Source organism: Balaenoptera acutorostrata, chromosome 11, assembly GCF_949987535.1.
Source record: "Balaenoptera acutorostrata chromosome 11, mBalAcu1.1, whole genome shotgun sequence".
Lineage (NCBI taxonomy): Eukaryota > Metazoa > Chordata > Mammalia > Artiodactyla > Balaenopteridae > Balaenoptera > Balaenoptera acutorostrata.
Genome location: NC_080074.1, coordinates 95,253,762 through 95,278,100, shown reverse-complemented (window position 1 = coordinate 95,278,100; position 24,339 = coordinate 95,253,762). Strand labels below are relative to the sequence as shown.

General features: G+C 42.1%; 1 protein-coding gene across 7 annotated transcripts in view; it reads right to left on the bottom strand.

Moving 5' to 3' along the window:
* Nucleotides 1–205: 205 nt before the first annotated feature.
* The window catches only part of GUCY2C (guanylate cyclase 2C), a 114,095-nt gene continuing 89,961 nt past the window's right edge, over nt 206–24,339 (bottom strand). For all 7 annotated transcript variants that reach the window (XM_057557632.1, XM_057557637.1, XM_057557634.1 and 4 more), the window contains 10 exons: nt 23,142–23,279; nt 22,251–22,339; nt 19,426–19,517; nt 16,879–17,037; nt 12,670–12,862; nt 9,362–9,536; nt 5,781–5,879; nt 3,638–3,732; nt 1,973–2,049; nt 206–859 (listed from right to left, as the gene is read on the bottom strand). In XM_057557632.1, coding sequence (XP_057413615.1) covers nt 685–859; nt 1,973–2,049; nt 3,638–3,732; nt 5,781–5,879; nt 9,362–9,536; nt 12,670–12,862; nt 16,879–17,037; nt 19,426–19,517; nt 22,251–22,339; nt 23,142–23,279 — 1,292 coding nt within the window. In that variant the 3' untranslated portion in view covers nt 206–684. The remainder of the gene's footprint in view (nt 860–1,972; nt 2,050–3,637; nt 3,733–5,780; nt 5,880–9,361; nt 9,537–12,669; nt 12,863–16,878; nt 17,038–19,425; nt 19,518–22,250; nt 22,340–23,141; nt 23,280–24,339) is intronic.

Sequence of the window (24,339 nt, the reverse complement as noted above, 5' to 3'; positions counted from 1 at the left end):
TCCTATGGTAGAGGGCTAGACACAAAATTCCCACATGCACACAGGTAATGATAAACGTCAAGGTTCGTATCCCTGAGCAACGATGCTAGCTTTGCCCTCCTTCAGTGCAGGGGAATTAAGTCAGTTTTTCAGTGAGGGCAAGGCGATGGATGGCGCATTCCAGGAAAATGGGTGGAATAGATGGAAACACATCCACAGACCCAGGAAACATTTAACTTTTATTCCTACCTCATATACTGCACATTTTCTGCAAAAATTATGAGTTAAATATAATTTAATGGAGACAAAGTACTTAAAATATAATCGTGACAATTAAAAAAAGAATCCTATCACGAATACAGAAGGAAACAAAACAAAACAAAACAAAAATAGGTGAAATAAGAACAAAATCTCCTCAACTTTGAGATGGTACATTCATTCCTCTTCTTTCCCAGGTCGAAGCTCCCTGGGGTAACTGTTGAGATTGGGCCCCAGAGTAAAAGGTAATTATTGCACTGAGGGCACACATCTGATTCACAGAAGCAAGTCTATGTTCCAGACAGGGCAGTGAGGCTGAGGAGGTTGCATCTAAGCCTTCTTCCGTTCCACTGAGGTCTCAGGGAAATGCAAGCTTCAGGACACTTGAGGTTGTTGCCCAAGTGCAGCTGGGCTTGGTTTGCCCGAGCCCTTAGACTTCACTGAGGTTTAAAAATGGGTGCCCTCCTTGTCTGTCGTGTTCAGCTGCAAGTATTCCAAGGTGCCCTTCTTGTAGCTGGCTATCCGGGTTGGTTTTCTGTTCCTTATCCCTGAGGCCTGTCTTTTCTGTAAAGAGCTGGCGATCATGTCTACAAACTCGGCTTGCAATCGCTGTTGGTTTTCCCTGGAGAGAGAGTGCGGAGGGAAAACGGATCTTCTCAGCAATTCATACAGACTACCCCTCAGCTCCAGAACTGCCAGTTCCATTCACTGAATACTTGTTGAACACCTATTCTGGGCTGAACACATGAAGTCCAGAGAACACAAAATGATCCTTGCTTTCCCTTGATGAGCTTAAAGATCTGTCATCCCTGCTCTGTGTAGTTGTAGGAAAAGCAGAATATGTTTCGAGCAGGAAATTATCGATATATTTCAATTTCAAAGTGAAACAACATGCTGCGGAATTCGGAGGCATGGTTAGGTTTACACATACCTCTGCAGGGAGGGGAAAGGAAGCCAGGAGGGTGCTAGGCCCCTGCTACCACGAAACTCTGAAAACGTGTGGTCCCACACCTTCCTAGGAGTGTGGCTTGTCTGGGGAGGGCTCACAACGGGCGGAGGGTTTCAAGAGTTCAGAATGGACCTGGGGGGCTCTTAATAAGGGGCCAGGTCCCCCGTGACCCAGGAACGATCTGGGTTGTCTTGGCATCTCTACGGTCTTCCCCATGTGTCTGGGTCCTGCATCTAGGAGTCTGCAAAACAGGGTTTCTCTACCACAGCAAAAGCCATTCCAGTGGCCACAGTGACTGATCGCAGTGGCCAAGGTGCAACTGGAAGACCATCTGAGTCATCTTTAGGGGAACTGAAACCGGTTACTTGGACCTGAAACCTCTCTTCCTCATCTCATGGGGAACACACACTCCATGTGAAGACCCAGACCCGCAGTCCTGGAGCTGGGGGCGCTCCCGTTTCCTCTGGTGACTCGGCAGAGCACTGCAGGCACGGGAGGCAATGCAGTACAGTGGGCTCCACTGCTCTACTTTTGTTACGACCAGAGGGGCAGGGAGGGAGCCCTAAACTGTCCTCTGGTCTCCTGAGCAGGCCTGAAACTCTCTAGCGGTCAGAGAGGGGAGGTTTCCAAGCTTTTTCATGTGTGTAGTCTCTCGCCTTGTATTCATTGCATCACTGCCACTGGCAAAGCACTCGACAACAGTTAAACCGGCTGCACGTAGCACAACTTACAAAGCCAAGACCTCCCCTCCCCCACCCCTCCCCATCACAGCCGCAGGCAGCTTACGCGGTCGGAGGGGTTGGCAGGTTGTACTCCTGGTCCTTCCCCCCGGTCAGCCAGTAGGTGGTCTCGGTTCCTCTTCCCTAGAGAGAAAAGAAAGGTGTGTACCATGGAGACCAAGATAGTCGGCTCTAGCCCATCGTTCTGACCCACCGTTCTGACAAGTATCTGTTTCCAAAAGACATTTCACCTCTGAGTTTCTCATCAGTGCCTATATTTCAGGACAGCACCTGTTCCTGATATGATCTGCATTATCTGTAGACCGATCTTTATTTCTAAGTGCCTGTTAAAAAATATGTCTCTCATCCACCAGACGTGTTTTTCTCAAAGTAGAATTTTCTTTTTTCCCAAAAGATATTTCAAAATATCATCACAGCAACAGCACAAGAGCTCTAAATGAAGAACATTCATCTGCAATCCTGCTACGCCAACGAATCCAACTGGTTTCTGTCATCTACGTTTTATTCTGGCCCTTTTTGTCCCAAAACTTTGCCACGAAACTTGTGCCACAGTTTCCCCACCTTAAGTGTGTAAATTATAAACGCATGTGCATCATAATAAACATTCACTAAGTACCACTGGCTGGGCCCATCTGGAGGCTATAAAATAAAGGGAAACACAGGCAATTCTGTTTTTGCTAGAGCTTGTATTTGAAAAGGAGACTGGATGTTTATATTTTAAAAAAATCACTCATTCGAAACAATCGTGGTTTGGGGCTGTGTTTGGACTGTAATAATCCCGAGACCACTTCTGTTTTGGGGGGAACACCCTGCAGAAAATGTATTTACGGAGAATTAAAAAAGCGAGTGTGATGTTTGGACACAGCTACCTAAAAGGAGGCTTTCCCAGCTGCCGTCACAGAGTAGAGGCCAGCGGCCCTATGACTAGTAGAGGCAGATGGTCTTGGCCGATCATTGGCTTCAGACCAACTGTGAGTGCGGTTGCCTTCAACTAGCCAGGTGGGCCACCTGGAGACGCGCAGTGGCTCTCGAGGGCTGCTGTTCTAAACGTGTGCGCGGCAGCACGGCGCATCTGAAACGGGGAGTCTTACGTCTCCCTGCGCGTCACAGTCACGGAGAGCACGTGTTTCAAGTACAGATTTCTGATCTACACCCAAGGAGAGTCTGACCCAGCAGGCCTGTGGGGGGAGTCCAGGCATCTGCATTGTAACAAGTGCCCGGATGATGGTGAGTCAGAATGTGAAGCCACACCTTGAGGTTCACTGGTCCAGAACCTCAGAAAAGTACAGCAAGAAAGGCGGCCTTAGAGAGTAGCAGCATCTTGCAGTAAAAGCGAGGACATACGTGGGGAGAGTAGGGGCTTTGACTAAAGTAGTCCTGCAATAGACTTTAGCTCTTGGGAGTGGAGGGGGAACTGGGGACAAACTTGGATACAGGTGAAAGAAATCGTGGCAGCATTTTATAACGTAGTGGCCATAGTTCAAAACATCAGAAGGGGTCTTTGGAGTAAAGGAAAGTTCTGAGTTTATAGTCTTCGGTGGTAGCTTCTCCTACAGGGGAGAGTGGGTGATCACTGCGGGGAGAACAGGAAAGCATGCTTCATCCCCATGCTCATCAATACACTGAACATTGGGTGTCCAGCCTCAAAGGAGGCAGCCCCCAGGTGCTGGTGAGAGCTTTTTTCTGGGTGCTGTCTCTGTGGATTCCTTACCTTTAAGTACGTTTCTCCTCTCACTTCATACCGGAACTGGCACTCCGTTCTCTTCAGGATGGATATTGTGGAGCCGCTCACGTGAATTCTCAAGGCTGGAAATGCAAAATAGATAAATGAAAATCTCATCCGTTTTGAAAGCTATTATATGGCTCCATTTGTTTCCCCTTGAGCCAGAATATTTACTACAGGTGCTCTTGGCAGCTTAGATATTGTAGTAAAAAAAAAAAACACTTAAAAATATCATCAGTGAGATAAGAACTACTATCACACATGGGAAGAGAGAGGGTCCTGAGTGAGGGGGCTCCTTAGGTTGTGCCCCATAAATTCTCATCCCAGCTCAGAGTGGGAGCCCCTGGGCCTGGCTTTGGATTTAGCCTGTGGTGCTGAGCTTAAAAGGTGGAATTTGCTCTGGTGTCTCCATATAAACATTCCAATAAGTAGCTAAAGTGTTGGTGGCAAGGTGAAGATTCTGGAGAGAGTTATAGAGTCTTGAATTTCTCGTATTTTACTCTTCCGGGATAACTGTTATCCTTCTAACAAACAAGTGGTGAGGGCAATCTCATTCACTGATTCATTACTATATAACACCTTCCCACTCTGGGTGCCACAGACAGTAACAACAGTAAGAATAATGAAAACCCCGTACTGCCTGCCTACCATGTACCAGAGGGCTGCTCAATGCTTAAAACACATCACTTCAACTCCTTCCAGAAACCCTTCCAGCAAGGTTGGAATCCCATCCTCAATTTGTATCTTCAACTTTCTGATGCCTAGAAAGATGAGGTAACTTCCTCCCAAGCTTACACAGACAGTGACTTGTACAGTTATGATTTTAACCCAAGTCTGTTTGGCCCCAACCTTATTATTTCCTTTACACCGTGATTTTCTAGTTCAAACCAGTATCAGGTTGTCAGTAGACTGCCAAAATACCATACTACCACCAGTGTTTTGTAAGCCTGCACACACATTACCAATGCTTTCTTTCTCTCTTGTATATATTTCTAATATTATCATAGTCATAGGTATTTATTGAGCATTTACTAGATGTAACACACACTGCCCCCACCTTGCCAGAAAAACGCAATATAAGCTTTTGCATTTAACAAATACTTATCATTTTCTTTATTAAAACCAATTCCAAGGAAAACCAAATAAAAGACGAATAGGAAAGTGAACCAGGGTATATACTCTGTATCTAACCCACTGAATTTCTATTCAGTTTAACAGAAATCCCGCGCGTGGCAATGAAGACCCGACGCAGCCAAAAAAAAAAAAAAAAAAAAAAAGTAAACCTTAAAAAAAAAAAATTTAGCCCTGGAATGCGTACCATGTCTTTCATTTTTCCTTATTAAAGGCTCAGTCCAGCACTTTGTATAGGCTATGTACATCAGGCAAAGTTCAGTGTTCATAGGAGCTTGACATTAGCTGCCTCAATCTATAGCTGTGGTAGTTTGTCCACAGGGGTGTCAAATTTGAAGTCTGTAGGAAACAGATCTGGGGCCCGAGGACAGATCAGTCTGTAGGACTGTCTGACTGTAACATCAGCAACACCAGTAATATCTCCAATTTCTTTTGGGGTCCTTTTCTCAGGTGATGTCTGTGAGGCCATGTAAATGGTGGCTGCTGCCACAGATACCGGGCTCCTTCCAGGAACCAAGTCCAACGCCACAGCTTTACGGGCTACATGTGTACCTGCCATCTGTACTTTAAATGTCCTAGGAACTCCTTCCTGTCTGCAGGCAATATAGAGACAAGCAGAAGCTATGGCATCATTAGCCCTTCCCTTCAGGCTCTTCTGTTCATACCCTTGCCTGAATAGATTTCTGTTAAATGGAATTTGTTTAACCTACATGGATCTATGCTAAATTTCATGGCTATTCCAGGTAGAGCATGCCTGAATGCATTGCAAATGAACCCAAATTAATGATAACAGTCTAAAACTGAGTCAAAAAGGAAGAATAAAATAGTTATCAGTAAACGGCAATTTGTAGCAAGGACCGGATTGACCCAGGCTCACGGCCAGTCAGTGTGAAGAGTCATTCTTCATCTCCCTGGCACTTATTCTGCATTTTATCCTACAATTCCCCTCTGCTGGAAGACAGAATCTCTGTCCTCTAAGAAAAGCAGTCTCCCTTCTTACGGAGGCCAGTGGATTCCATCCTCGAGGCTGTGTTGACTGTATCTCCGAACAGGCAATAACGGGGCATCTTGATGCCCACAACTCCGGCAGCACAGGGACCTGAGAGAGACAGAAAGCAAGAGGTGGAGGCAACAGAAGTCACAGAGTGGGGGGTGTGGGGCAGGCCTCTTCTCAGGGTCACGATGCGCGATACCTCATGTCATGGAGAAGCGGTTCAAGGTGGGAAATGCGACCTGTGACTTTTGCTTTAAATCAATGTACTCACTGGGGGAAGCACCATTATCCAAATCACGCTTTCAGAAAGTATTTTGCTCTAGCACAGAGAAGCGCATTGGCAAGAAACAAGGCATCCAGAGATCCAGGCCGCAGAGGTGTAAAGTGCTCCTTGAGATTATATATATATATATATATATATATATATATATATATATATATATATATATATAAGATTTATTTATTATTTATTTATTTTTATTTATTTTCGGCTACACTGGGTCTTAGTTGTGGCACACGGGATCTTTTGTTGCAGCGCACGGGCTTTTCTCTAGTTGTGGCGTGTGGGTTTTCTCTCTCTAGTTGTGGCGCGCGGGCTCCAGAGCGCCTGGGCTCTGTAGTTTGCGGCACGCGGGCTCTCTAGTTGAGGCGCGTGAGGTCAGCAGGCTTAGCTGCCCCGCGGCATGTGGGATCTTAGTTCCCTGACCAGGGATCGAACCCGCGTCCCCTGCATTGTTAAGGCGGATTCTTTACCACTGGATCACCAGGGAAGTCCCCCTCTTTAATGTATTAAATAGAAGGCTCTCAGGAAGGATGAAGACTGTTTGGCATTGGTGGCCTGATGATGGAAGACCCAGAAGACAAGGACTTGGCATCTTCTTCCCTGAGCATTTCATGCACCATGTGAATACAGAATGGGGAGCCTGTCACACAAGGATACTCCAAAAAGAAGAACAAAAGCCAAGGCAAGGCGATGCACAGTGGCATATCAGGTAGGAAAGAAGGGTTTGCTCATGCAAGCATTTGTGTGGAATGACGGAATGCAAGGAGTTAAAATTTTAGAAGTTAAAGATTAACTCAGAAACTGCAAAATCGGGTTTTGGATAGAGGTAACTATTGATTTTATGGTTGGCTGATTGGGTTTTGACCTCTATGAGTTTCTTGATAGATTCGTCCTACAAATACTCTGTGTTTATGAACACTGAAAAAATTGAACATTGAGTTGTTCATTGTTTATGAACACTGAAAAAATAAAAACACTGAAAAAAAAAAAACAACTTTTTTTTTGCATTGAACCTAACCTCCCCTGTTAGGTTCAATGCAAAAAACAAAACAAACCACAAAGAAATAAAAAACAAACAAAAACAGCAGCAGCCACTTGATTAGAAGCTCTCTGAGCTTCCCATAATCTAAAATATGACACAAATGAACTTATCTACGAAACAGATACAGACTCACAGACATAGAGAACAATCTGTGGTTGCCAAGGGGGATGGGGGATGAGGGGAGGGACAGACTGGGAGCTTGGGATTAGCATATGCAAACTAGTGTATGTATGTATAAATGAATCACTTTGCTGTACACCAGAAACTAACACATTGTAAATAACTATACTTCAATAAAATAAATTTAAAAAAAAAAGGTCTCTGGGCTTCCCAAGGCTGTGTCTTGACTAGTCACTTCAAAATTGGAATGATAAAACTGGGAAGGGCCTGGAGGTGGAAAATCCCTGCAGATATTATGTTTTGTCTTCAACTATCAATATTTAACTGCAACCTTTTAATTTCTTAGGGATAAACCCATCCTGGTATATGTGTCTACTATATACTCTCATTCCAGCCCAATGTGACAGTGCCTGGGCCCTGGCAGTCACTCAGGCATTGAGTAGGTCACAGAGGAAAAGAGAGGGGACCAGGACCCAGAGCTCCATTCTCCCTCCCTGGTTCCATCAGTTCTGCTGCTGTCCCTTCCTCCAGGCCCGACAATTTGTGATGGGTCAGGGAGATGCCGAACAGTTCACTTATGTGTATGTGGAAACATCTACGACAATTTGGTTGTGACATGACTGGGGAAGGCCACAGCTATGTTCCTGGCTGTCAAAGATGTGGCAGCAGTTTTTAACTTCTATTTACTGTCACTCTGAGACTCTCACTGATTCATTACTCAACCAAATATTTACTGTCTGACTCTGTGCTAGGCACGGTGGATACAGGATGACTTTTGCAAATGCCGTTGTCTGGCCCTCACCACAAAGCCTGGAGTGACCTCTTGGGTTTTCTCTACCTTGGGTCTTCTGTGAGGCTTGGAGGCAGAAAAAGGGGCAATGACAAGAAATTATAGGGAGATGTGATTTACTTTAACACAAGGAAAGACTGTCTAACAATTATAACTATTTGATAAAGGAGTGAGCTGACTTTGGAAATACTGAGTTTTCAGGGAGTCCTGGGATTATTCACTCTAAACGTGGTTATGTTATTACTTATCTTGGAAACTGTAAGTTATGCCCTGTAAAGGATTAATCTAGATGACTTCTGAGTTCCTCTACCACTATATTTTTCTGTAATACCGTAAGTCCCTACATACGAACGAGTTCTGTTCCGAGAGTCTGTTACGTCTAATTTGTTCGTAAGTCCAACAAAGTTAGCCTAGGTACCCAACTAACACAATTGGCTATACAGTACTGTACTGTAATAGGTTTATAATACTTTTCACACAAATAATACATAAAAAACAAACACAAAAAATAAAGAAAACATTTTTAATCTTACAGTACAGTACCTTGAAAAGTACAGTAGTACCAGCTACATCACCACTGCTTTTACGCTCGCTTCTGGACATCCTGGGCTCGAAATAAAGATACTGTACTCTAAACAGTACTACAGCAAAGTACACAAAAGCACAACCACTTGTAGAGGATGCACGCATGTGACAACATACGCCAGATATGTGAACTAACTTACATGACTGGACACGCGAACGCATGTTTGCATCTTTAAAAGTTCGCAACTTGAAGGTTCGTATGTAGGGGACTTACTGTATTCATAACTCATCTTCTCAAATCTCTACGTTCAAGGTTGGATAAGTTTCATGGTCTTTGAAGTGATCCATGTACTTTCTGTACCACTGAGGGGTTGGGGGAACATAAACGCCCTTTTATTGTAGGGATCTGACCAGATGTGTTTTCCCCTTGTAGATAACATAATCCATTTAAGATACTGTAATATTTTAGTGGAAAAAAAATACACAGAAGTTGGGGGTGGGGGAGAGGGAGGGAATGGGGAAGAGATAAATGACATAGTAAATAGGGTGGCTTAAATAGGAAGTCTGGAGTTTGGTATTTTAGTTTGTGGTTGGTGTTTATCATTCCATGAGTGCTGTCATGGCTGTTGTTTCCTAGAACTCTCTAGAGACTAATTATAGGTCTAATTATGTCAGGATGTGTAATGGGACTTCGTATTTGGCAGGAGGATTCAAGAGTAAACCTCATGGGAAAATTGATCACGTCTGAAGATCCTTTAACCTTTCTGATTTAGTTGGTGCACAGAGGTACATACGGTTCCCCATTGCTACAATGCTCAACTGCATACCAGAGTGAATTCCAATGCGAATCCATATTGGGAGGCCGGGAAGATGCTCTAGCTCAAAGGTCCCCATGAAGCTGAGGATGTCCAAAGCCATCTTGGCAATGTCAATTGCATGCCGGTTGCCATTTCTCTTAGGCAAACCACTAGCCACCATGTACGCATCACCAATGGTTTCCACCTGTGGAAGTAGTTTCTCATCAGTGAATCTGCCCCTTCTAATGGCACAAGAAATTAAACAGAAGCAGTTAGTCACATAACAAATACAAAAATTCTCGAGAACTCAGTATGAGCATGGCCCTGTATGCTTTTTCTGGGACTAGTTCAAGACCAGTTCTATGCTAATTTCTTCAGGGTTTTTATAGCCTAGTGAAATAGTTGATAAAACAACTATAAAGGATTTTAACCATATGAAAATGCGTTATAATAATATGAATCATCCAGATGTGATGACAATTCTATCAGTGTTGAAATAATTTGAATGGTTTTATATAATTTTAGGAACACCTCTAAATACCAGAAAAGTCATCTTTGGCTCTTATCATTTTTTATAAACTATTTGACAAAAAATAATTATAAAACTCAAAATGGATTAAAGACCTAAATGTAAGGTCAGACACTATAAAACTCCTAGGGGAAAACATAGGCGGAACACTCTATGACATAAATCACAGCAAGATCCTTTCTGACCCACCTCCTAGAGAAATGGAAATAAAAACAAAAATAAACAAATGGGACCTAATGAAACTTAAAAGCTTTTGCACAGCAAAGGAAACCATAAACAAGACGAAAAGACAACCCTCAGAATGGGAGAAAATATTTGCTAACGAAGCAACTGACAAAGGATTAATCTCCAAAATATACAAGCAGCTCATACAGCTCAATATCAAAAAAACAAACAGCCCAATCCAAAAATGGGCAGAAGACCTAAACAGACATTTTTCCAGAGAAGATATACAGATTGCCAACAAACACATGAAAGGATGCTCAACATCACTAATCATCAGAGAAATGCAAATCAAAACTACAATGAGGTATCACCTCACACAGGTCAGAATGGCCATCATCAAAAAATCTACAAACAATAAATGCTGGAGAGGGTGTGGAGAAAAGGGAACCCTCCTGCACTGCTGGTGAGAATGTAAATTGATACAGCCACTATGGAGAACAGTATGGAGTTTCCTTAAAAAACTAAAAATAGAACTACCATACGACCCAGCAATCCCACTACTGGGCATATACCCTGAGAAAACCATAATTCAAAGAGTCATGTACCACAATGTTCACTGCAGCTCTATTTACAATAGCCAGGACATGGAAGCAACCTAAGTGCCCATCGACAGATGAATGGATAAAGAAGATGTGGCACATATATATGATGGAATATTACTCAGCCATAAAAAGAAACGAAATTGAGTTATTTGTAGTGAGGTGGATGGACCTAGAGTCTGTCTTATAGAGTGAAGTAAGTCAAAAAGAGAAAAACAAATACTGTATGCTAACACATATATATGGAATCTAAAAAAAAAAAAAAAAAAAAAAAAGGTTCTGATGAACCTAGGGGCAGGACAGGAATAAAGACACAGATGTAGAGAATGGACTTGAGGGCACGGGGAGGGGGAAGGGTAAGCTGGGACGAAGTGAGAGAGTGGCATGGACATATATACACTACCAAATGTAAAATAGTTAGCTAGCGGGACGCAGCCGCATAGCACAGGGAGATCAGCTCGGTGCTTTGTGACCACCTAGAGGGGTGGGATAGGGAGGGTGGGAGGGAGACGCAAGAGGGAGGAGATATGGGGATATATGTATATGTATAGCTGATTCACTTTGTTATATAGCAGAAACTAACACAACATTGTAAAGCAACTATACTCCAACAAAGATGTTAAAAAATAATAATAATAATAATTATAGGTTCCTCTAAGACATAATACACTTTCTTGTACTATGATGATTCCAATCACTTTTCTTGTAATAGGTAGTAGACCTATTTATTCTTTGATAAATGTTCTCCCTTTTAATATTATTTTCAAAATCATATACATAGTTCACATGTGTTGGTTAGTTAACTTCATTTTGCTGAGTATCTCTAAAATGCATAATCATTTTCTATTCAACGGGAACTCTTGTTAGTATGGCTTTCTGATCTACATAGGGTGAGGACTGGGCTAAGGTAAATCCTAAAAGGAAGTCCTCCCTGTGGGTAAAACCATCATAACAGACTGCTACATGAATGACCCCTAAACTTAAGGATACAGAGTTTTAGTCATATTGTTTATCTCAATAATCTTCAAAATAATCCATTGAGTTAGGTATTATTACCATGCCATTTTACAGATAGGTAGATTGAGACTTGCTGAAGTTAAATACTATATTTTATGAGGTCATGCAATGAGGTGGGGCAACCTGGGATTTGAATAAAGAGTTCTAATTCTGAAGTTACTTGTTCCACATGCTCTGCTGCTGTTCCAACATGAAAATGTGGGAATGCAATTCTCCTTTACTCTTCTGATTCGGACATTATCAGCCCGGAACTGGCCAGCACCCTGGTCAGGCAACAGATCCAGCTCTGTTCTTTACTCTTCTTCAAATGATGCTTGCTACTTCAGCAACAACAATAAAAGATTCCAATTCTCCTGAGAATAACTCTGGTGCCTTCTCTCCTTCATTCATAATCAGCCTAAACACTGCCCATTTTGTGAAGGTGACTGAAGAGTAAACGATTTTCCCTAAATTTAACACCCCAAATTCGTTCTTGCTGGACTGTATGTTGTGTCTTTCATATTGGTCCTTAAAAGTCACAAGGTCATTTCGACTTACGACCCTTCTTATTCTTCCACTTCCCTTCACTTTTAGCTCAGATTCAACCACTAATTCATTAAATCTTAAATTACAAAGGACAAGACCTGACTAGAGTTGGCCTCTGTATCCACAGGTTCCACACTGTGGATTCAACGAACCATGAATCAAAAATATTTAAACAAAATTCCAGAAAGTTCCAAAAAGTAAAACTTGAATTTGCCACACTCCAGCAACTATTTATATAGCATCTACATTGTATTAGGTATTATAAGTAATCTAGAGATGATTTAAAGTACATGGGGATGTACGTAGGTCATATGCAAATATGCCATTTTACACAAGGGACTTGAGCATCTGGGGATTTGGGGATCCGCGGGGGTCCTGGAACCAATCCTGGGGCAGAGGGGGTAGTGGGTAGCAACGGAGGACCGTAATAACAGAAATAACCGATTCTGGCTCTGCTGACCTGGGGCTGAACCATCATTCAGCCTATTAGGTGAAGTGGTTACCTTGTACACGTCGTGGTGATCGAGAATGTGGTCAAAATTCTTATAGATGTCGTTGAGCATGTCCACCACTTCCATGGGGGTGCTATACTTGCAGATGGTGGTGAACCCCACAATGTCACTGAAGTAGATTGTAACTTCCTCGTATAGTTCAGGCTCCACGATGCCTTTCTCCTTCAGAGACTTGACCACCAGTCTAGATGAGGAAGCGAAAAACAAGGCCTTCAACTTCAGCAAACTTCTTCTCCTACAGAAATCTTTGCGACAGTACTAATTGTCCACCAGGAATTCTAAAATTGGGGATTTCCAGTGAATTGTGTGGCTAGGAAGCAAAGATAGTTTGCATATACCAAATGTATGAATATACTACACATACACGTAGCACACGTATTTGACCTCAGATGAATAGGAGGTTCAGTATTAATTTAATACTTGATTATAACACTAATACACACGTACACATAACTCTAATACCTACACAATCCTAATACTTGCTCACTTTTTACCTCTCTATTGACAGTCAGCTTCTTCTAGATAGAGTTCTACATCCAGAAGCCGAGAAGGAGAGTGTGTCATTGATGTAAGAGCTTGACTCACGATAGCTATCAGATCTGACTTTCTCATCAGTAGATACTTTTACTTCCCTGGCATATTTAACATGGCCTTGTTTAATATCACTATGGAGGAATAATGTATTTAAAATGAATTTTGATACATTCTGAACCCGGATTTATTTGAAACATTTTGGACCAGAATTGGGTCCTTTAAAAAGCAACATCAATTACCACGTAAACAAGTTAAAATTCTGCTAAAACTGCACAAGTCAAATAGAAGCAGCTTAGAATATCTCTGCTGAACAGATACAGAGAGCAGTACATTAGACTCAGAATTAAGAGAGAAGAACCACAAGAAGAGATGCCACACTTCCTTTATGTGCCAAGTTGCCTTTTCACTGAGTAAATGGGGTGGAGGGGTGCTGACGTGAGTCTGTGTGTTCCCTGTCTGCCTCTGGGATCACTTGGTAAAGGACCAGAGTATGGACCGCCTGCAAGCTGGGAGGTACGACAGAGGTCATAAAAGCCCTTACTTTTCCAGATGAGAACGCTGAGGCTTACACAGAAAGTATGGGGACTTCCCTGGTGGTCCAGTGGTTAGGACTCCACGCTTTCACTGTCCAGGGCCTGGGTTCAATCCCTGGTCGGGGAACTGGGATCCCACAAGCTGCACGGTGCAGCCAAAAAAACCCAACCGAATAAAAAAGTATGACTTTCACAAGGTCCCAGAGCCACTGAGGGCAGAGCCAGTGCTGGAACTCAGTAACTCCCACCCTTCAGCCTTTTAATTGTATCACATTCCTCCACAACCCAGGCCTCGGATCCTCGGGGTGATGGGGAAGATTTGGAGGTGTGCTGGCTGTAGTAAAGGAAGAAGGTCTGGCACTTTCCTGCAAAACAGACAGCCAATCAACCACAAGCATTCCCAAAACTCATTTAGAGAACCTTCAGAGCATCACGGAAGGTCCTTTCAATTGGTACGATGATGAAATTTGGGAACTTGAAAACCACCCCTTCCGTGCGGCTGGTCAGATTCGCAGGGGCACGTCTGGGGTGGTGGTTCTTTACGTGCCCAGTAGAAGGGTGCAGATTATTTGGAGGCTACACAGACTAATGATAAGATTGGATATTTCACCATCTTTGCCCTTCATTTTACTGCTTATAGCTGAAAAGTCATATGAGCTTAGAAAATAGCATGTTACCTGAGAGAGAAACTAATGTTGGTGGATAAATGAAGGAAGGGCTATGACTTAACCTGGTGAACTTTGAAAACAGGTTTTTGCTGACACAGTATACAGAGTAGGTGTCTTGGAAGTGCTTCCCATAGGTAGGTAGTTTTTTCCGTAGGTAGAAAAACTTCTATTCTAACCTGTTTCAAAACCCCAAGGAGTACTGTGAAATAAGTGTCTAAGTAGTATCTGGCTCCTACCTGCAGTTTATTTACAATTTTGCTGTAAATATTTATTTTGGATTCTTCTAGGTATCATGCGTGTATATTTTAGTTTTCTTTTGCAGATATAAAGAACTTGTATATAAATGATCAAAATGACTTGCCCTGTAGTCATTGTGTACTGCAGCCCTTGCTCTACAATCGTTGGTGATCCAATAGGAACATCTCCCATCTAGTGGTCAACGTGGCACACTGAACCAAGGGTAGGAAAAAAATCCATGGTGCTGAACCAGCTGTTTCAAATCGTGTGAGTGTCATTATGGGTTAAAACCATCAGTGATAAAAAAGCTGGGAAGGCAGCTAAATCATCAGGATGTTGTTTTTGTCACAACTCAGCATGAAAGGCCAGGCAAGGACTGATGCATTATATAAAGAACATTCACAGAGCGCCAACAGAAACTGCCATCTCTAAAGTGAATAATAAGGGCTCCAGCCTATGCCCAGGGTACCAATGTCAGGCTGAGGGCACGTGGGTTCTGCATTAGGCTTTCTTCAGGGCCAGATGGCTGAACAGGGCATGTGTGTAACTCCTACCTCCTCATTCAAGCTTGTAGGAGAGAAACTATTTCTTTATTTAGAAAACAACTCATATAAGTTCAAAATCACTCCTTTATTAATGTAGAGCTGATATGCTCAATGAGCATGGGTTCAAAATAAAATAATAATTAATGCAAGTAATATATAAAAGTCGTAACTACTATGCATAGTAATAACAACGATGGACGTTCCAGACACTGTGCTAAGTACCTTATATTGTGCACATTATTTTAGAGGATTCTTTGAGCCAGCCTATGATGGGAAACTGAGGCTTGCAGTGTTTAGGTAACTTGTCCAAGGCTGCAGATCACAAGTAGGTGGTGGAACCATGATTTGAAGTCAGGCCTAGCTGACCTCAGTTTCCATGATCTCACCCAATGCGAGACTGCCTCGCTTATCCTTAATCTAAGAGGACAGTTTATCATTCATTAATGAGCAGAGAACATTACCTCTCACTTGTGACAGTTGTGGGTCCCTTGGTCCAACCTATTTCCCAGCTGTTCACATCTTAATTTCTTGCTTATCTTAACATTTCTTAGGTATTACCTGAGGACCAACACTTATAAAACGTTAAACTGGGATTTCAACCTTAATTTCTTTCTCTTCTGTCATGGTTGTAATATTGTTTCACAAAATAGAGATCAGCCCGTAGATGCCTGTGTGATGAGACACCTGGGGAGAGTGGGACCATACCTTCTCCACTAAAGATGCTCCCACTTCTTGTAATTTGGCCTCTACTTTGAGGCAGACAGAAGAAAGCAAAGAAACTAACACTTAGTGCCTGAAAATGCCTTAAAGCTCACAGATTCTGTAGGAAAACTTTAATTTCCATTTTTGGACTGGGGACAGACAGTGACTGGCCTAAGGTCCCAGACTTAGCAGAAGTGGCCAAGAGGTGTTGGAACCCAGGTCACTTTAACTCTACCATCCATGCTCCTTCCATGGCCCCACACAGCCACTGGAAAACCTCTTTCTTCTAGCTATTTAGACAGTGCAAACCAGGACAAGGCTTAGCAACGTCCATGAATTTTTTTAAAAATATATTTTCTCATATTTTATTGTGCAATATAAACTTGACTAAAATGCACTAAGTAACATGTTATATTTAAATCAGCACTAAATTAAAATGTTTGGTAGGAAATAGTATAATTTATTTTAATACACTCCAACTCAGTAGGAAGGTGAGCAGTTTATTTCTGAAGGTTTAGAGATTTTTAACTATAGCTTATTATTGAAACAAACAAATTTTTTGGCCTCTTTCTTCACCTTTGATTTTTAAAAATTCTTCTTCTTTAGTTCACAGTGTCATAGAAATGTAAAATAAGACTGATAGAAACCACTCTAAAACATATGGCTTTATATACATAAAAAATTCAATAATGTTGTCACAACCCCTAATACAGTATGATTCTTATTTATTTACTAGCATCCAGAATAAATACATGTTCTGTACATATTAAATTGTTCAAGTATATCTAGAGCAGTGCTTGTAAAAGCAGGGATACATGCATTTTTAAACACAACAATCTGTTGAAGAATATGCAAAAGGGACCAATCCTATATAAATACAGAGAAAACCAATGCTAGACAAATATGCTTTGGCTTTCAGCCTTAAGGGCTGAGCGTGTCTGCGGAGTCTGGGAAATCACGTCCATGGGAGGACTTCCTTACCTTGGGAGCAACATAAAATTAAGTCTGTCAGCCCTGTCCCTCTCTGCCTTGTACAGCTGTGTCCTTTCTTCCACCAGATGTTCCAGGTTTCGGGAATACAGCTGTAGACGTCGGATCAAGGTATCCATATAAGTTTCATTTTTTTGGTCATGGAAAAGGCTGTAGGTAGTGATAGATGAAGAGGTCTCCATATTATTAAGAAAACATGAACATCCATTAAAACAATAGGCAAATATCATAAACAGGTAATTAAACAAATAAAGAATAAAAATGACCAACAAATGTAGCAAAAATTTTTAACCTGAGGAAGGATCAAAGAAATAGAAATAACATTTTAAAAAAAGAAAAACAAATGTTAGCACAATGGTAATCAATGTAGGTAAGATGGAAGAAAAATATACATTACAGCCTTTCTGGAGGGAAATCTGGTAAAATGTGTCATAAGCTTTAAGAATGCTTATGCCGATTGGCCCATCAACCCTACTTCTAAGAATTATCTGAAGGAAACAATCATGCACGTGCTGAAAGTTAACTACAAAGAAAGCCACAGTATTCTTCACAAGCAAACATTTAAAAATAACCTAAATGTGTAACAAAAAGTGATTAAAATATGAAACGATGGAATATGAATGTATCATTAAACACAAATTAGAATCGTGATACACACAAAGATGCTACCTCTATATTATTAAGTGAAAAAAGCCAGTTTATAAAACAGCAAAAATTATCATCCCATTTTTAGTTTTTGAAAACTGGTGGTCATCTATTGAAAACCAGGTGATGTTTTTACTTTCTTGTTTGCTTATTCAAATTTTCTAAAATTTTAATAAGGAGCAACTTGCAATAGAGGGGAATATAAGAAAAGGACCAAGAAAAGTAAAGCTGAGCCTTACATAGTATCTCCTCAGACAGAGTCAGGGTCCTAGAGTATTTTGTTAGATCAAGACACTCTGGAGTGTCTCTAACTCTGGAGTATTTTGTTAGATCAAGACAACTTAGATGAGATGGCAGCTTTTCGTGACCCTGTGACACGCCTAGGTGCAGAGCCCAGTCGGGAAACACACTGAGTCCCGCACAGCTGTTGTGAGGATTGGCGGCAACGTTCATGACACAACCGAAGGGATGAATAGATCATACCGTTTCGTTATCACAACAACAATTACAAGTTGCCATTTCTGTACTCAAAAAGATGGACTACATCATAATCTCCTTGGTGTGGGGCGGGATGTCTGTTAAAAATTCAGTACTTTTCTGAGTCCTATCACAGACCTATATGACTGGAAACTGCTAGGTTTGGGATTAAGAGAAATATTTAACAAGGTCCCTAGGAGATTCTTACCGGAAACCATTATGGAGTCTAGTTGGGTAGAAAGAGTGAGGGAGCAGGTGTAAGGGATGGATTATCTTATTTCATGATGAATTGATTCAATTAAAACAGTTTTCCTCAACCTTGGCTGTGTATTTTAATCACTTGAGGAGCTTATTTAAACTCCTGATGCCAGCCTGCACCCAGATCAATTACACCAGACTCTCTAGGGCAGGACTCTGGCATCAGTAGCTTAAAAATCTCCCCAGGTTATTTCAGTGTGCTGCCAAGTTGAGAACCACCATATTAAAGGCTAAATATCAGGGGCCTAGTTTTATCTTCACGAGCTTACATTTCATCTGTCACACATACAATCTCATCTGCTCTTAGTAACACGTCTGGGAAGGAGTGAAAATAATAAATCATTTATTATTTCCTGCTCCTTTTCCACATATGACGGTTTAGATCAAACAGTCAATGGCCACACTTTCATTGTCTTCACTCTACCCCATCTCGGTCCTGGGCTTTATTTAGCTTTATCTGTGTCTTTGACTTGACGAGAACTACAGAAAGAGCTGGAAGGAACTGCAGAAATCATCTTGTTCATTCTAATTTTACTAGCAACAAAATTGATACCCAGTTCGGGTGTTTTGCCCAATGTCCCACAGCTAGCTATTTTTAGATCCTAGCCTAGAAACTGGATCTCCTAACTCTTACCTCAGAGCTATTTTTCTCACCCTGCATTGTATCTAACTGAAAACATGGGAAATCTAAAATTCAGTCTTACTGGATAACTGTATGTTACTTTTTTTGATCCTGAATTATAATCTGATTCATGGCTCAAGTGCTTAAGGCCAAAGTTGCTGATCTTAAGATTTTAAAACTGTAAGAAACTTTTTGATCTTCAGAATTATCCAGGGTTTTGTGCAGATTTGTACTAGACTTCTAAATCCTAATTACCTGCAGAAGGGTCAAGGAACTATATTTTTAACAGATCAGTCAGAATTTATTTTCTAATCAGGCAAGTTTTGCACTTCAGTACAGTACTTAACGTTTCAAGTGATTATTCCCCCAAGAAAATGGTCTGTTCGTCTCCATACCATTTTAATTTTTTTGAGACAGGTATTGTACTCTGTGATTTTTCATTAGAAAAGACATTCTCATACTTAGCTGCCACTGAATGTCAGCTCTTATTAGAAAAATCTGAAATTAGAGGAGAAAAGTAAAAATTTCAGCCATACCCAAATATCTTAGCCAGTGTATTCTCAATTTTCTTGAAGTCTGGCCTCTTTTCTGGATCTTCCTCCCAGCAGGTTTTGACAAGTAGATAGACCTGGAAGAAAGAAGAGATGGAAGTGAAGTAAGTCGGAAGAAGAAAGACAAATACCATATGATATCATTTATAGGTAGAATCTAAAATACGGCACAGATGGACCTATCTACAAAACAGAAACAGACTCACAGACATAGAGAACAGACGTGTGGTCGCCAAGCGGTGAGCAGGGAGGGAGTGGGAGGGACTGGGAGTGTGGGGTTAGCAGATGCAAACAATTACATTTAGAATGGATAAACTACAAGGTCCTACTGTACAGCACAGGGAACTTCATTCAGTATCCTGTGATAAACCATAATGGAAAAGAATATTAAAAAAAGAATATATATGTGTATAAGTGAGTCACTTTGCTGTACATCAGAGATCGGTACAACATTGTAAATCAACTATACTTCAATAAAAATAAACAAACAAACAAACAAATAAATAAAAGAAGAGGTGGATTAGCCTAGAGGGTGGTATCCTATCCTATTCTGTTCTGGGTTGGGAGTAACTGAAGCAGAGACTATTTTTAAAACATCTCAACTCTGACAATGAGGATGAAACGGCCCAGCTCCCTGTGGTGTATCTCAATCACTGCCGCCTGCACTACCTTGCCTTACCCTTCCCTTCGATCCTAAACTAAGGAAAACGGCGATACTGATTTGGACCAGGTGGGGTTGATGAGAGAGACAAAGTGCTTTACGGACGGACGTTTGCAGGCTTCGTGCGGGGGATGGCAATAAACAGCTGGGCTCTGTGAGTACGAGGCAAGTGACTCTAAATGAGTGAGGCTCTATGACGTTAGTTTTCAACCATGCCTGACCGTGGAATCGTCTGGGGAGCGTTCACAAAGCTTCTTATGATTTCGGGAGATTCTGAATTAACTGGTTTGTGAAGGGGCCTTGTTAGGGTTCTCAGATATAGCAAATAGAAATACAGGACACCCAGTTAAACTTGAATTTCAGATAAACAACGAATAGTTTCTTTAGCCTAAGTATGTCCCAGATGTTGCATGGCCAAAGGACACTCATCTGTACATTTTGAAGTTCCCCAGGCGATGCAACGCGCAGCTGCGGTGAAGACAAGCGAGGAAGGGGAGGTGCGGAGGGAGAGGGAGACGCGAGGAAGCCTGCGGAACTGTCTCTCGTTCGATACCACTTGTTTGCAGCTTTTGTGGGATCAAAAAGCATCGTGAAAACCATTTGTTTTAAGTAATAAAGTTTATTCTTCACTCTGACGCCAAACAGGATCACAAATGGTACTAGATACAGTCCCTGCCTGCCTTCCTTTGCCTTAACGAGAGTCCCTGGGGAGGGACAGGACCGCGGTACGGAACCGTGGTTGCCGGTATTCACCCCTAGGTGATGCTCCTGCCTGGGAAAACGATCTGCTGGCTGATGCCTCAGCAAAGAAGGGACAGAAGCACTGACAAATGGTCTGATACGGCACTGCCCGTGAAACAGCAGATGTTCTTCAGGCATTGCCAAGTCTTGGAGTTTCGGGCCTGTATTCTGTTGGAACCAGCTACTAGATAATGCAATCGAATTCCTCATACCCAGTTCCAGAACCATCCAGCCACACGAGTGAACTGATGAGGAGGATGCTTTGGTGAAAGAGGTTGTAAACAACATGTGGATATACTCAGGCTGGAAAGGAGGGCTTGAGAAGAGAGATGCTGATGTGTGGGGAGGGGATCCCAGGATCCAGAAAAGCAGGAGGAAAGGAAGGCATGAGGAGAAGCAAGGATAGAAGCAGATGTAGCTCAGGACCCTGGGGAACAACCTGCCTTTCATGCGGAAAAAGAGAGAGAGAAGTAAAAATGGCCCATTCATGCCCAGCAGAGTCTGGCCATAACCGCAGCTGGCAGGTTGCCTGCAAATTAAAGCAAAATATTTTTATCTTTATCCTGCAAGGAACTAAAGTTTAAAAAAAATTTTTAAAGACCATAAATATTTTTTAAACATTTACTTACCATCTTCTGGATTATAAAAGCGCAGATAAAATTCTAAAAAAAAAAATTAGAATTTTTTTTCCCACAGGCCTTAAAGGCCTTTGTGAGGGATTACAAAAAAATTAAGCAGATACAGAGAAAATCTCCATTTTCTTCAGAGGAAGGATAGAAAGAGTGAAAGTACATTTCTCTACTGTTTCTAGATGTTGGCATATTTATTTTTTAATCAGGAGGTAGTATTTATAAGCTTAATATGGGTATCACATGGAATCTTGCTCTTTTAGCTCCTAAAAATCGAGAATGTAATGTGTACTTGAGTTCCTTCCTGAGTTGGGAGTATGGTAGGCCAATAGCGGCTCCCAAGGGTGTGTCCCAACCCCTGGAACCAGTTACCGTATTTGGGAAAAGGGTCTTTGCAGATGTGATTAAGTTAAGGGTCTTGTGATGGGGAGATAACCTGGATTATCTTGATGGGCCTGATTGTAATCACATGTATCCTTATATAGGAGGGAAGTAGAGGGAGGTTAGACAGACAGAAGAGGAGAATGTGGCCTGGAAGCAGAGATTAGAGCATTGTGGCCACAAGCCAAGGAATGTCAATAGCCACCAGAAGCTCCTGGAAGGAGCAAGGAATGGATTCTCCCCTAGAACCTCTGGAAGAAGCATGACCTTCTGACAACTCATTTCACACTTCTGGCCTCCAGAACTGTAAGTGTATACATTTCTGTTGTGTTAATCCACCAAGTTTGTGGTCCTCCTGCCGCGGCCCAGAAAAACTCCATGCAGGGAGATATACTCACTTCCAGCTCTTTTTCCTCTGCCGTTTCCAGGAACAGATCAGGGCGGAAGGGTTTCGCTCCGTCGGAATTCTCCACTCTGAAAATCTTCTCTGGTGGGGTAGGAAGAATTCAAATTACAAGAAAGAATGCAGCGTGAAGGAATTTTAGCAGCAGCCGCCAGACTCTGAATTGGTTCACCGACCCTGGGTGGGTACCTAGTGGGAGCGTGGCAGAGCCTAGGCCAGCACTTGACAGGCGGATGTGAATGAATGGATGATCCACCAGGCGAAGGGGTCTCATGCCCCCTTATACCCAGGAGGTTACCTTAAGTTAAGGCTACTAACCGTTTAAAACTTAACTCAGAGACCACTGTCTTAGGGAGGCTTCCTCTGACCAAGACGCTAGCCTGTCCTCCCTATATCCCTTAGCCACCTCCATCCCCCAGACAGGTAAGAGCTGGCACATAATAGGTGCTCAGTAAAGCGAGGATTGGATGAACAGAAGGAGACATTTCCCCCCTGAGAGGACATGTGACAAAACTATAGATCTGTTCTTAGTAAGAACTAAAATATGTGTTATCCCGCTAGAGTGATCTAGTTCAGGTGTGAAACAGATACACGTCTCTTATTGGAATCAGAAGGAAAGCAAGAAATTGTAAGGCGAGATTCTCTAACTCACAAAAATGCTGACGGTAGTGGCAGCTGGCAGTGGTGTATTGTCCTATGCTTTGCAGAGCCCTCTAACGTTCATACTGTCACTGAATCCTTCCAACTACCCCGAGTGTGGAGGGTGGATGTGACATTGCTTTTGCAGATGAGGGACTGAGATGTGGTCACAGAAACCTCGGGGTCTCAGTCAGCCTAGAATTCCTGCTGGGTCCCAGAGAAGGCCCCCGAAGGGTCAGACTCTCACCCTTCTGGTCCCGACAGCTGAACGTGTAGAAGGTTTCTCTCCGCAGGATGATCTCCTGGGCGATGATCCCATAGCTGTACACGTCTCCTTTCTGCGAGATGTTGGCTTGGCGAAGGTGCTCCGGGGCAGTCCACAGGTCTGTGCATTCAGCATTGAGATCACGAGGTTGAGGGGGGAGAGCGGCCCAGAGGTCCCCAACTTGCTTTTATTTTTAAGTCCCTCTACCATGCTGATGCTGGTGATGGGGCAGAACACACACTTGCCTCCCAAGCTGACTAGGTAATGCCAGGATTTGGGTGAGGAAATATGGCAATGTCTTCCCTAAAACTGCTTGGATCATAGGCCTGAAAACCCTCAAGGTCTACCTAGACTAGCACCTGGGGTACAGGAAGCGCTCAGTAAATATTTGTGGGGTGAATGCAGTAGAATGTAAGAGGCTGAGGATTTAATAGCTTATGGAACATATGGCATAAACCTATGAAAGCCTCTATAAATATTTTAAAACTATAATATTTATATATTTTATATAATATAAAACATTATAAATACATATATTTATAATGTTTCCTAAAAGAAAATAAAGACAGAACATTTGAACAAAGAGACCATCACTGATATTTTCTGGGTGTGACATACTGGCAGCCATGAAGTCAGCTATTATCCACAGATGTGTTTTCTTTGGTGCTCGCGGTATTATTTTAAAAAAGAATGCGTACACTTCACTCACGTTTTACTAGTGTGCCTGCTATTCCTAGTGCTTTCCATCAAGTCTACTTCACACGAGCGAAGCACTCCTGTGTCCTGTGTTTGGCTCCTAGAGACACTTGGGTTTTGGACCCCTATCACATATCTTATGTATAATAATGAGGGCATACAATGAATTATCCTCCAACATCCCTTGGAAGTTTTCCAGGATCACCTAGCTCCTTGCAGACTTTCTGAGATTTCTACCTTCAGCATTTTCAATTAAATAAACCTACAGATTCATGTGTTTTCAGTATGGTGAGATGCTTATGATGAAGCACACTTTCCTCATTTAGTTTTCCATCCAACTGTTCACTGCCTTTTTTGAATTTATGTCTTGTGAATTCATGTGGCTTGTGATTCATGAACAACTGATCCTAATGGTTAAACTTGTGGGAAGGGAAATAAATCTACTTATGCTAAAATTTCCGATAACCAACCCCACAGACAGGTA